General features: G+C 36.7%; 1 protein-coding gene across 3 annotated transcripts; it reads left to right on the top strand.

Annotated features, from left to right (window-relative positions):
* The first annotated feature begins 2440 nt into the window (after nt 1-2440).
* Nucleotides 2441-10421, top strand: si:dkey-191g9.7 (uncharacterized). Of its 3 annotated transcripts, none has more exons than XM_051125167.1 (3): nt 2441-2560; nt 5281-5789; nt 7931-10421. In XM_051125167.1, exon 3 carries the CDS (start codon nt 7941-7943, stop codon nt 9303-9305), a length of 1365 nt encoding a protein of 454 aa, XP_050981124.1. In that variant the 5' UTR covers nt 2441-2560; nt 5281-5789; nt 7931-7940; the 3' UTR covers nt 9306-10421. The 3 variants fall into 3 exon arrangements, with proteins under 3 accessions (XP_050981124.1, XP_050981125.1, XP_050981123.1); XM_051125168.1 differs by having other exon boundaries at nt 2508-2580; nt 7934-10421; XM_051125166.1 differs by having other exon boundaries at nt 2509-2580.
* Nucleotides 10422-13727: the final 3306 nt, after the last annotated feature.

Raw genomic sequence — 13727 nt, 5'->3', positions numbered from 1 at the left:
TAAATAAATCAGTAAATCCACTGCTCTCTTGTCTACTTTGGGTCTGGGACTCTAAATAGTGCTCTGCACTTGTCTGTGCAGCCAACGAAAGAAAAGATATCATGCTTTGCTTGAACTTCTGCCATGGTGTTAGAACTGGTACACTGTTGTCTCTTGTGAAAACAGAATGGCAGCGTCATGGGTGGAAATGTGCAGATTAAGGAGCAGTAATATTATAATAAGATCTCCTTCCTATGTCACGGGGGTGCGAAATCTGAGCAGCTTTTTTTTACATGCTTGCAGAGAAAGGCTTACCAAAATAAAGTTACTGGGTTGTCCTTTTTCACGTTTTCTGGGATGGTAGATGTACCTGATTATAGCACTTAAAAATGGAAGAAGTCAGATTATAATGTGTTTGTTATACCATGATTCCTCAGTAACTCGATATGTTAAAGAAGTAGTTCACTTCCAGAACAAAAATTTACAGATAATGTACTCACCCCGTTGTCATTCAAGATGTTCATGCCTTTCTTTTTTCAGTCATAAAGAAACTATGTTTTTTAAGGAAAACATTTCAGGAATTATCTCCATATAGTGGACTTCAGGTGCCCTGCTAGTTTGAACGTCCAAAATGCAGTTTAAATGCAGCTTCAAAGGATTCTAAACGATCCCAGCTGAGAAATAAGGGTCTTATCTAGCAAAACGATCGGCCATTTTCTGAAAAAAAAAAAAAAAATACACTTTTTAACTTTTTAACTCTGTGTAATCTGGGTCAGTACAGTTAGGGTATGTCGAAAAAACTCCCAAAATCAAACTTCAAAATAGCCCTACATCACTGTTTTACCTTTTTTTTTTGTAAAGAGCATTTGACCTTCTTTGCATGTTCACTTTGTAAACACTGGGTCAGTGCTTCTGCAACAATGTAGGACGATATAAAAGTTAGAGGAGAAATGAGATGGGAGTTTTTAGACATACCCTAACTGTACTGACCCGGATTACACAGCACGCACATGCCAGAGTTGGAAGTGAACTACTCCTTTAACTTTTTTCCCTCCTTACTAATTTTCATCCTTTTATTAGAAGAATTCTGTTTCTTTTCTTGCATAAACCATTTATAGGTATACTTTAAATTGCAACACAGGTATATTCCTGTTTCAAAATTTACAGAGCTAATACCAGGTACTGCTTAACAGGAATTACCAGGTAATTCAAGTACTGACCAAATATTGATTCTTAACCTCAAAAGTGAGATATGAGCAAGCTGATTTACATTCACTGAAGGGAAGACAGCTGGGCTGGTTTTCCTCTCCTTGTGATTCATTAGAGAACTGCAGCTGTGACACTCATGCAGTTGTAATCTGTCCTCGCTGTATCTAAAGCACTACAAACACCCAAAATACAGAACAGGTTCAAATGAACACTGTAATGCTCCTTTCAAGAATTATAATGTCAGAACCTATGGATCTCAGCAAGATCATCCTATGTTTTTAATCTACAACTTAATTGATGTTTGCTGTTGTGGAACATTACAGTATGACCACATGCAGAGGTTAATCTTCTGATCCTTCAGCATTATTAACCTCAATAAGAAAGCAAAAATGATGAAGGAGAGAGAAAAACAAAAAAGGACACTTTTATGGTTTCCATAATCTCCTGCAGGAGACTTACACTGCAGCACAAATAAATCATTTTTTCTGAACTAAAAATAAATTTAAAGTCCCCCTGTAGTGAAAATCAAGATTTCTATTTTGTTCATTTGTCTGTGGTGTTTTTAATATCCTTTTAGACAAACCATGTGCCAGTTCATTAATCAACACCATTGCTGAGTATTTTATCCTCAAAACTATAGTTTTCCAAAGGCTGTCCCAGAAATACGATTTGAAACAGCCCTCTTTTTCTACGTCACAAACTTCAGTAACCAATCACGTCAAAGGATAGATTCCTATCATTACGAGATCATTAGCATGCAAAATATACCAATTAGATTAACAGCACAAAACCAAATATTAAATAGAGCATTTAACAGACCATATAGAGCATTAAATAGAGCACAACTGCTAGGCTCTAGCCGCTAACTTGGAAAACAACCCGCGGAAACAGTGTAAAAGTAGCTCTAGCTGTTTTCAGGCATTAGAAAATTATTTTCACACGAAAAAATAAAAATAAAAATTTAAATGTGTCATTTTGATGATCAAAGATCAGTTTTAAGGGATAAACATTTTTACTACAGGGGGATTTTGAATTAGTCTGACATTACCAACAGAACACATCTATAATGTTTCTGAAACTGGATCTATAGGGAGCGGCGGTACTGACTCTAGGGTCGGTATTGACACTTTAACTTCCAAAGGTGAGAGTGTAAACATGCTGGTGTGGGTGTGACTGGAGCTCAGGTAGGCGTGTGAACAGTGGACAGGAACAAATGCTCCAGGGAAAAAGACAGAGAACAATAGTGCCCTTTGGAACAGGCATGACTCATGCCTGAAGGACTATCTTTCATAAGAGAAAGTTCAGAGTCCCATTAAAGGCACAAAAAAAAACTCACCCAGGACCACCAAAGCACTGATCGCAGCTGTGCCAGGTCAGTAGAAAATGATCACGGTCAGTGTAAATTATTATTTTTCGAATGGAGAAAATTAAGTTACATTTTGTATAATATTTGTGTTTCAGCACTAGGTATGATTTAGATATTTTTGGAGCTCCGTTTTTGAATAATGAATAGATTCAATACACAGTGTTTCTGAGTGTTTATGTCGATACTTTCTCCCAGACTTGCATTTAAAAAATGCATTTAAGTGCCACACTCTTTGTTAATTTGCATATAACTTGTGTGGGTGCACTTTAGTACAAAGATCACCAATTAAAGATTTTATTGTGCAAATTTTGGGTCATTTGAGTTTAATATGCTTTCTCCTGCTTGACTGTAATTCTTGTGCACATAATATAAATGTATACATAAATACGTTTGCTTAAAAAAGATCAAGGTGAATACAGCAGCTCAATTCTTAATTTGTATTATTCAGTTAAATTTGACCCCATTTAGTATTTTGAGCATCTTATTTGAGATTCTTTCTCTTCCAGTCTTCCAGTGTTTAATCAGTAAAAAGTACATTTTTCTCATACTGAGTCACTGAATAGCTGTCAGCAGTTTCTTTGTTTATTAGACACAGCTACATTGCTTAACCTTGTTCCTATCTTTTGCCCTTCATTGCCGGGCCAGCAGTGTTTTCTTATCAACAGTGCAGCTCAGAATGCACTCTCTGAGCATGTAGCGGCTTTTCAGGCGTCTTACAGAGCAGAATTTGAAACTCTCTGTAAATAAGGTCAGATCACTCATTTTGCCGCAGCACAGCTTGGTATTGTGATGTTGCACTATAATGTGAATTGTCAATAAACCCTCAAATCTGTGTTAGCAGCACAAGCTATACCCAATTTCATTTTGAAAAATGGACACATCAATAGTGGCCACATCCATCTTTACCACTCTAACAAAAGGAAGCATCAATCCTTATACAAGACTGATGATTGGTGTCCACTGTTTTGTGGCTTGTTCTTTCTCTCAGTCCATTTCTGTATTTAATCTGTGTGCTTATGGCCACACCCCTGTCCAGATGTTAAATCTTAGGGATTCTCGACCCCTACACATAGATAGATACGTTGGAAGTAGGCCTGGTTTTTGACACAAATTTCATGATTCAATTTGATTCTGATTCACAAGCTTGCGTTTTGATTCAATATCAATTACTTGGATATATATCAGGTTCAGTACCAAATTTCTTAAGGAAAAATATCTCCCAACTAATGCTGTAAAATATACATGAGTGTCAGTTGGTACTACATTACTATAATATTGAAAGTTAAAATTCATTGATTTGCATACAAATGCTTAATTTATACTCAATTAAGTTTTTATAATAATAAAGTTACAATTACATAATTATAATTCTATTCCAATTCCTTTTTTCAAAATATAAACATTGGTGGCTGTCATAAAAACTTGACAGATTTATTCAAACATAAATTAAACACTGAACAGTAAAAATTATAATGAGTGTATGTTACAAGATGCATATATTTAGCAAAATGCTCCTCTCTAGAGCTCATTTTTCTAGCTGATTAACGAGTTTATGGTCACCGAATATGTTTTTTTCTAAGGTAAATGTGGCATTATGTGACGTTTACAAGCTGTTATTGACTTCTTTGCGGTGTTGAAACACTGATTGAGCAATAAACTGAGACAAGATAGGAATTCGGGAAGTTGTATTCTTTCTTTTGACATACCTTCATATCTTCATTCATGTTTATTTCTTGCTGTATCAGGTTAAAGTGGAGGAGATGATCAGTTTATGCGGCTGCTTCTCTTGAACTGAAGCGCTACAGCGATTCATCACTAAACAGTGCCAAAACGCCATTTATTGTTTGAATACTGTAAAAAAAAAAAAAACAGAATTTGAAATCTGAGACTTTGTTTTATCAAAAGTAACAAAATATGAAGCTTATTGCGATTTATTGGATGGGAGGCACGCTACAATTTCATTTATTAACTGAAAACATGCTCGAATAATCGATTCTTGGAATTTAAGAATCAATATCGTTTCATAAAAGTCGATTAAAATCAAGAAATCCATATTTTTTACCCAGCCCTGATAGATAGACAGACAGACAGACAGACAGACAGACAGATAGATAGATAGATAGATAGATAGATAGATAGATAGATAGATAGATAGATAGATGACAAACTGTCAACAATGTTATGAAGGTGATGTTATATTGGAGGGTAACATTTACATAGAAAGCTGTAAATATTTCAAAAGGGGTGCTAAATTATATTTCCTCTGTTAACTAGAGCACCCAGGAAACAAGTAATAAACCGGTGAATGAACTGTTGAATGAATCCTCTGCCCACAAATGACTCTCAGAGGCACCAGTGTTCATTATTCACACTTCACTGCAGTGATCTCATAATAGTGTAGAGAGACAATACGTAATATCACGGTATCACAAATAAAAGAAGATTCATCTCAGCCCCATTGAGAAATGTTGTTTCCATAGCAACAGGGGGAGAATGATGGTTAAGCCAGAGAGACCTAGAGAGGGAGTGGCAGTTCTTTATAAAGAAAGAGGTGAAAGACAGAAACACATTTCCACTGTGTTTGTGTGCGTATGCACATTCACAACAGACTGAAGGCATTTCAAGGCATTTCAAAGAAGCAAGTGAGAAAGGGAGAGGTAATTTGGCTGTCCATCCATTGATTTCCTTCACATTCATTCAAGTGTTTCCCCTATGTTTTCTGTCAGATGCATGAAGTGGCATCAACGCCGGCGGCTTAAGCACCCCTGCACCTCCTCATCTCCATATTCTCCTCCTCCTCCAGTATCCAATCTCCTTCAGCCCTCCACCACATCACACATATAGTCTTTCCCCACAACACCCACACAAACACAGGGACACACATTCCTTCTTCATTCTCTCTCTCTCTCGTACACACACCCTCCTGCCTGGGGATTTGAAGATGTGACTGACTGAGGCTGGTTTGTAATCAGATGAAAGACGAGTATAATCCCGAAGCTCCCTCCATCTTTTTCACTGCTGGAGTGGGGATGCTGAAGGAGAGGACAAGGGCCAGGATGGGTGACGTGTGACGGAGAGAACTGTGCCGACGGATCCTGCCTTTATAAGGACCTGGACTGACGCTGCACTCTTGGGAGTCTGGGATGACCGCAGAGACCATTGAAGAGAGAGTGGACGGGTAAAGACGGGGCAGAGAGGACATCAAAGGGAGCTTCATCTGTGACTGGGACACAAGGTAAGCATTTATTTTGAAAAAACTGTCTGCCATTGTTTTTGATGTTTGTGTGTGTGGATGGGTTTAGATGCACGGGATGGAGTTCTCACCTTGACAGGTATTTTTGGATTTAATGGAAGAAAGATACACTCGGGCCTTTAATGAATTAATAATGAGAGACTGTTTCATCCCAGCGTCTAAGTGGCACAATCCTTTCATGTGTGACATAGAACTCAATATGATTCATTTAAGAGACTTCAGCAAACATTATATAAATATTATATATAATAATATAAATCAAATTTAAATGCTGAACATGTATTAATTTTATTTCTGATGTTTGTTGCGGATCTTTTTTTTTTTTTTTGCTAGTAGATATTTTTCTCACCTGTTGACATGATATCTAAATAATATCAAAAACAAAGACTGGATTAATGGGAAAAACAGCCTTTGACCCACTTTAAGAAAGCTCTACCAAAAGAACCAAAAGGTTTTGGTTTTGGTTTTTCACACTGTTTATGCTGTTGTCTCTCAGAATAACAACAACAACATTCATATTGTAAAGCATGTATATGGGGACTGTAGAGTGAGAGAGCAACTCCTATGGGATTGAGACCCTTGTCGGTAGAAGTAGCTGCTTTGCTAGACATTTCTACCCGCCCCGCCCCTCATCTGCAAATAGTTAAGACAAACAGATAGTTTTGCCACAAACTTACAGTATTGGTCTAGCCTGACCAAAGGTTAAAGGTTTGGGGGCTGTAAGATTTTATGTTAAAAGAAGTCTCTTAAGCTTACCTAGGCTGGATTTATTTGAGCTAAAATTTATAAAAGTGTTAAATAAAATGATTTCAGTCTAAGTAGCTTTTCTATTTTAATATATTTTAAAATTAAATGTATTCTTATGATGATTATCAACATCATTACTTCAGTCTTCAGTGTCACATGATCCTTGAAACAATTCTAATATGCTTTTTTTTTTCATTTTTTAGAAAGTTCAAAATAGCATTTATTTGAATTAGAAATCTATAGTAATATTCTAAATGAATTTACTGTTACTTTAATGCTTCCTTGTGAAAAAAATGTTAGATTAGAGTAACTCATTTAATTAAGTAACTCAATTAATCCAACCTATTTTACATAGCTTTTTAAGTAACTTTGTAAGTACTGCCATTAAAAAGTGTGGGATCAGTAAGATTTTTAATGCTTTTAAAAGAATTCTTTTCTTCTCATCAAGGCTCCATTTATTTGATTAAAAATACAGAAAAAATAGTAATATTGTGAAATATTATTGCAATTTAAAATAGTGGTTTTCTATTTTAATATATTTAAAAATATAATTTATTTATGTGATGAAAAACTGAATTTTCAGCAGTAATTACTCCAGTCTTGTGTGTCACATGATCCTTCAGAAATCATTCTAAATGCTTGATTTATTATCAAATTTGAAAACAGTTGTGCTGCTTAATATTTAAGTAAAAAAATAATAAAATTATGTTAAAAAGAGCAGCATTTATTTTGAAATAGAAAACTTTTGTAACAATATACACTACAGTTCAAAGTCTGGGGTCAGTAATTTTTTTTTCTTTCTTTGAAAGAAAATCATTTTATTCAGCAAGGATGTGTTAAAATGACAAATGCGTTAAAGTGATAGCAAAGACTTATATTGTTAGAAAATATTTCTCTTTGGAATATTCATCAAAGAATCCTGAAAAAAGTATCACAGGCTCCAAAAAAAAAAAAAAAAAAAAAAAAAATTAAACCAGCACAATTGTTTCTAACACTGATCAGCTTTTTAGCTTATTAGACTGATTTCTGAAGGATCGTGTGGCACTGAAGACTAAAGTAATGGCTGATGAAAATTCAGCATTGCATCACGGGAATAAATTATATTTTAAAGTATATTAAAATAGAAAACTGTTATTTTAAATTGCTATAATATTTCATATTATTTCTTTTTTCTGTATTTTTGATTAAATAAATGGAACTTTGAAGAGCATAAGAGACTTTTAAAAACGTTAAAAATCTTTCTGGTCCCAAACAGTCTGCTCACACTCTGAGAGTCAGTTAACATGTAGTTCCAAAGTTACTTACTGTCAACAGGATTTCTAAAGCGGACAAACAAAATAAAGTGTAACCGACACCTTTTTCCCATTCAATTCCAGCAGATATCCAATGGCTGAGGCTGGTCACACTGTGTCACTCCCACCAGGAGGCACAGTCCCCTCCAACCCTGTTGTCACAGTTGAGTGTAGTTCAGCAGAGGTGAAGCCTGAAGATGTACCCCTGAAGAGCTCCAATAAAGCATCGTGCTCCCCAAAAAACCTCAAGGACAGCAGCCAGATACAAGTAGTCACTGATACAAGTGGTCACTGTCTTTTTGAGTCCCACGTGTCTGACGGTGTGTGTTTACAGCCGGTGAACCATCAGAATAAACACACGTGTAGGGGTTCACTGACAGTGCACAAAGAACATGTCTTATCTCCTCACAAAGACCTACAAGAGCACAGTCTGTTATCAATACAAAGAAGCCACTCAGACAGCTTGCAGATTTTTAAAGAGGCCACAGCTTCTCCTCTCTTCTGTGAAACGGGTGCATCATTTTGCCAAGGACGAGACCAGGATGTTTGTGCACAATCGTTTCCTTCTTTAGTGTGTAAACAGGCCTTGCCACTTCAGCAGAGCAATACGGTGACCACGTCCACCAGAGCAGGAAGTAGCGGATCGGGCAGCCCAACTCAACCAGCCAGGCATGGCTTCATTCAGATCTGTGAAGTCATTCCAGAGCCCACCTGCCCCAAATTCGAAGAAGCTGTTTGTTGTAACTCACACTTCCACCACGGCGCCGTCGAGGACACTTTTGCGGCATATTGCCACCCACAACCAATTCCTGCCCCGGCGCAGCTGCTTCCACACTTAGTAGGAATGGAGGAGAACTACAAGGGCCAAGTATCAGCAGGCAACCTGCTCGCTCTCCCTCGGCTCATGTCTTCTGTGAGTGAGACCGGATTGGACGGTAAGCGTCTCCTTCGCTGCTGCAATTTGGACTGCTCTTGGCCTGCTCCGCTGCGTCCAGTTGGTGCCCAACAGTGGGTGGATGAAAAGGCCAAGAGGGAAGTGGGGACCATGACCACAGAAAAAGAACTAAGAGATGTAGGAGTGCAAGTGGGACAAGACTCAGAGGAACATCCCCAGCATGTGTTCCCAGAAGTGTGCCTGCTTAAGGAGAGGACGAATACGAGTGGCAAAGCTTCATCAAAGAGTCAAAAGTCTCCAGTGAGGGAGGTGAAATGGGATGCCGAGGGCATGACCTGGGAAGTGTACGGAGCCTCGGTTGATCCTGAAGAACTCGGACTTGCGATTCAGAAACATCTAGAGATACAAATCAAAGAGACTAAGGGAATAGCGGAGAAGCTCACACGCCAGAACACGACAACATCCCAGCACAGCTCAGGATCGACCCAGAGGAGAAAAAGGGGGTTGTTGGGGTTGCTGCGCCGTCCGGTCTGCTGTTCTCGCACCACCGGTGCAATGGACTAAAGAACCTACATGACCAAACAGACATTTTAAATACTCTTGGGAATAAATTTAACAGCTAAGTAAATGTTGAAAATAGGGATTTTTTTTTAGCAACAGTACTTTCCGTCCTTGAATTACAGAGCTGGGTAATACATTTCAGATAAATCATGTCTTCCTTTATTTTTAACACCTCACTTATGCTCTAGTAGTTTGCATAGTAGATTTAAGAACTTTTTATAATTTAGAGAAAGATTGTTGGTTATTTTATAATAGTTAACTGCTCTTTGTTTTTTGTTTTCCATCAGCAAAACATAATGATTATAGTTCCTGTGTTGCATTAGTCTATGTGGAAATATCCATTCAATGAAAAACTTTTATTGTTTAATTCTGTGGAAGCACTGTGATGGAGGTAAGAGAATCCAGTAACTGTGGCGCTACCTGCTGGTCAACGCATGACAGTAAGACAGAGGGTATCAGAAATACAGTACCTGTAACAATAGTAATTTAAAGTAAAATACTATTTACAATACGCGTTTGTTCGAAGATATAGGGTTTGTAAGGTTTTTTTGTTTGTTTGCTTTTGAAAGAAGACTATTTTGCTCACCAAGACTGCATTTATTTGATCAGAATACTATATAACAGCATTTATTTGAAACATATCTTTTTTAATATTATAAAAGTCTTTACTGTCACTTTTGATCGATTTAATGCATCCTTGCTGAAAAAAAGCATTCATTCTTTCAATATATATATGACCCCAAATCTTGACCCCAAACTTTTAAAATAGTAGTGTATATTAATATTGAATAATAATATTAGTAATATGTAAATAGTAAGATATTAGATATTAGATATAGCAGGTGAGCTAATTATTTTAGTCCTTACTTGTCAGTACATATTTTTCAAAAAATATATTTCTGAATAATATAATTTTACATTTAATGAGAAAATTAGCAGCACGACATAACTGTTTATTGGAAAATAACAAAGAAGAGGGATTATAACTGTATTCGGAGTAACACGTTTTGACACTTGGAAGTAGAATAAGGTTTGTTCAGTTATTTGTCAAAGCAAATTAAATGTCTCACCAGCAGCATTGTTTTGTCTTTGTATTCTACTGTAACAATAAAAGCAATATGGCACTTAATTGTAAACACTTTTTGTGCTTTGTTGTTTTTAACCATGCATGAAAGCTTTCTGTATAGCTTTATATTAACTACAACATGACTTCTTTAGTTTCCAGCCTTACCACTTATTATTCTAGCATGTTTGTGCTCTCATCATCCATGTTCATGACCAGCAATACATTTACAGGCTAAATAAACATTTAATAAAGCTGCTCTAATAGAGGGGTAGCGCAACCTGACAAGCTCAATACGGCCATCAGAATGTGCTACCACCTTAAAGGAGAAGTCCACTTCCAAAACAAAGATTCACATATAATGTACTCACCCCCTTGTCATCCAAGATGTTCATGTCTTTCTTTCTTCAGTCGTAAAGAAATTATGTTTTTTGAGGAAAACATTTCTGCATTTTTCTAATGGACTGGTATGGTGCCCCGATTTTGAACTTCCAAAGGCAGTTTAAATACGGCTTCAAACGATCCCAAATGCGGTTGTAAATGATCCCAGCCGAGGAAGAAGGGTCTTATCTAGCGAAACGATCGGTTATTTTTATTAAAAAAATACAATTTAAATACTTTTTAATCTCAAACGCTCATCTTGCCTTTCTCTCCATGAACTCTGTGTATTCTGGCTCAAGACAGTTAGGGTATGTCAAAAAACTCCAATCGTATTTTCTCCCTCAACTTCAAAAATCATTTCAAAATCATCTTACATCGCTGCAAAAGTACCGACCCAGTCTTTGCAACGTGAACATGCAAAGAGAATCAAGCACCCTTAACAAAAAAAGGTAAAACAACAATATAAGACGATTTTGAAGTTGAGGGAGAACATGAGATGGGAGTTTTTCGACATTCCCTAACTGTCAAGAACGGGAACAAAAACAGTCCAAGCAGAGTAAGACAAGACGAGCGTTTGGCAATAAAAAGTATATAAATTGTATTCTTTTTTTATTAAAATAACTGATCATTACGCTACATAAGACCATTCTTTCTTGGCTGGGATCATCTACAACTGCATTTGGGATCGTTTGAAGCCGCATTTAAACTGGATTTTGGAAGTTCAAAATCGGGGCACAATACCAGTCCATTATATGAAGAAAAATGCTGAAATGTTTTCCTCAAAAAACATAATTTCTTTACAACTGAAGAAAGAAGACATGAACATCTTGAATGACAAGGGGGTGAGTAAATTATTTGTAAATTGTTGTTTTGGAAGTGGAGCTCTCCTATAATAAATGAGGTCAAATTCATAATTAAAGTGGGGAATTAATGACTGCAGAAAGTCAGGAGGCCAGTTTAATCCCTCATCTGAAGGACGCTCTTTTTTACAGGGGTTGATTTAACGTTTCATCAGAAAGTTGCTGTGCCTTAATAAAGCTGCTCTAATCCACCTTATTTTTCCCTTAAAAGCAGGCGCAGCCATTTGTTAATTTAATGCGTCTGTCTTTTGGTTTCATCAGCATCTAGCTATTTTTAGCTGTACAAAACAGCTTGTTTACTGCTTGATATTGCAAACTGGTGTGTCTTACCATATTATTATAATGTATTATCTTAATTATGAACAGACTGGTTTGTAGTGCAGTTTTACAGTTTACTGCACTTCGTTATTCTTCTTGTTATTTCCCTACGATGGCTTATGAACCAGAAGTCTAATACGTTTCCAGCAAACAGCTTACTTCCACACTGAAAAATAAGGTGGATAAAGGAGTAGCGCATCCTGATAGTCTCAATACGGGCATCAGAATGTGCTACCACCTTAATAAATAAGGTCAAATTCATAATTAAAGCTTACAAAATCATTCGAACATTTACAAAACAACTTCAAAAGATGAATTTGGATTGTGTATAAAATATGATCAGATACACACTATAGGGTGTTTTCAAGATGTGTCATCAGTCAGCCATATTGGTGGCACTGAATGTATACAAATCCACTGAACCGAATGAAACTCACAAATTTTGCTGATTATTGCTGGAATAAATGGTCAATTATTGTCATGTTTTGGGCTGTACTACTTGGAAAAACATTTGGAGTACTATAGACTGGCAAAAGTTATAACAAATCAAGGAGAAGAGTGCAAAACACTGTCTGAGGAACAAAAGGCGTTTGTGGTTGGCCAAACTAAACCAGGATTTCCAGGGCAAGAATCTTGACAACATTCGTGTTTGTTTTTATAATTTCCGGTCAGGTGTTAAAATAATAAGATAATATCTTAATTAATACTGCTCGTACATATCTTTACCACCTATTAACTATAGTTTGTCAAAATATTGTGCCCTTTCCTGCTTACTAAGTCCTTCTCTATATGACTTAGCAGCTTCCACACATTTTTTCCATGGTTTTGATAGCATAAATTAGCAGAACAACGTATTCAGCAGTACATTTACTGTGCAATCCATGCTGTTGTTTACATCAGAGTATCGCCGATATGGCCGTGCATCCGGGTAAGTGACCAAATCCTGACGCAAGTGCAAACCCACTATTATCCACCTTATTTTTCAATGCGGAAGAAAGCTGTTTTGTACAGCTAAAAACAGCTGAAAGCGGATGAGACTGGAAGCCAGATACATTAAATTTACAAATGACCATGCCCGCTCTTACGGGAAAAATATGATGAATATGCCTGTACTTATTTATTGTGTTCAAGATTGCCTCGTCTATGGTTTTAAAATCTAATGAACAGTTCCAGAACATTGGCTGTGTCCCGAGACCATTCCATGACTTACATATTAATATATTAATATCATACTTACAAGCATTTTATAGTCAATCTTTTAGAAAAGCATTTAAACAACATAATACTCATCTAAATGCATTCAGCTGCTTTTCCTTTACATTGCACACAGGCTTTTTTTTTTTTTTTTTTACTACAGCAGCAAACCTGATGACTACACCTGCCATGTTTTAATTCATCTTCAGTAGCAGCACACACTACGTGCAGTGCTGCCTTACATAACGCATGCATTTTATTTGATCTCACACATGATAGTGAGATACCGTGGGATATTCTGTGGACACGGGCACAAACGAAGGTAAGTACCTCGATATGGCTAAAGATTAAAACATTTGAACATGCATAATAACGGGTTGTTGCAGAGATATAGCATCCATAAACCTGATCATACACATGCTACTACACAGACACAGTCGCGACACTCTGAAACGCCTTGCGTTTGTGTGAACATCAGTGGATGTCGAGTGAATACCGTCATATTATTACATATCTGTGTCTTTTCTCATAGAGGCTGCAAATGGCAATGGGTTGAATTAACGTGTTCTAAAAGCCAAAATGAATTATTGATATCGAAACCATTTTGAA

The sequence above is a fragment of the Labeo rohita genome, chromosome 13, assembly GCF_022985175.1.
Source record: "Labeo rohita strain BAU-BD-2019 chromosome 13, IGBB_LRoh.1.0, whole genome shotgun sequence".
NCBI classification, from domain to species: domain Eukaryota; kingdom Metazoa; phylum Chordata; class Actinopteri; order Cypriniformes; family Cyprinidae; genus Labeo; species Labeo rohita.
Note: the sequence above shows the minus strand (reverse complement) of the source record. Positions and strands in the feature narration are given on the sequence as shown.

What these genes read in the sequence shown, in the direction of transcription:
- si:dkey-191g9.7 (XM_051125167.1), top strand. Translation starts at nt 7,941, where the DNA reads ATGGCTGAGGCTGGTCACACTGTGTCACTCCCACCAGGAGGCACAGTC.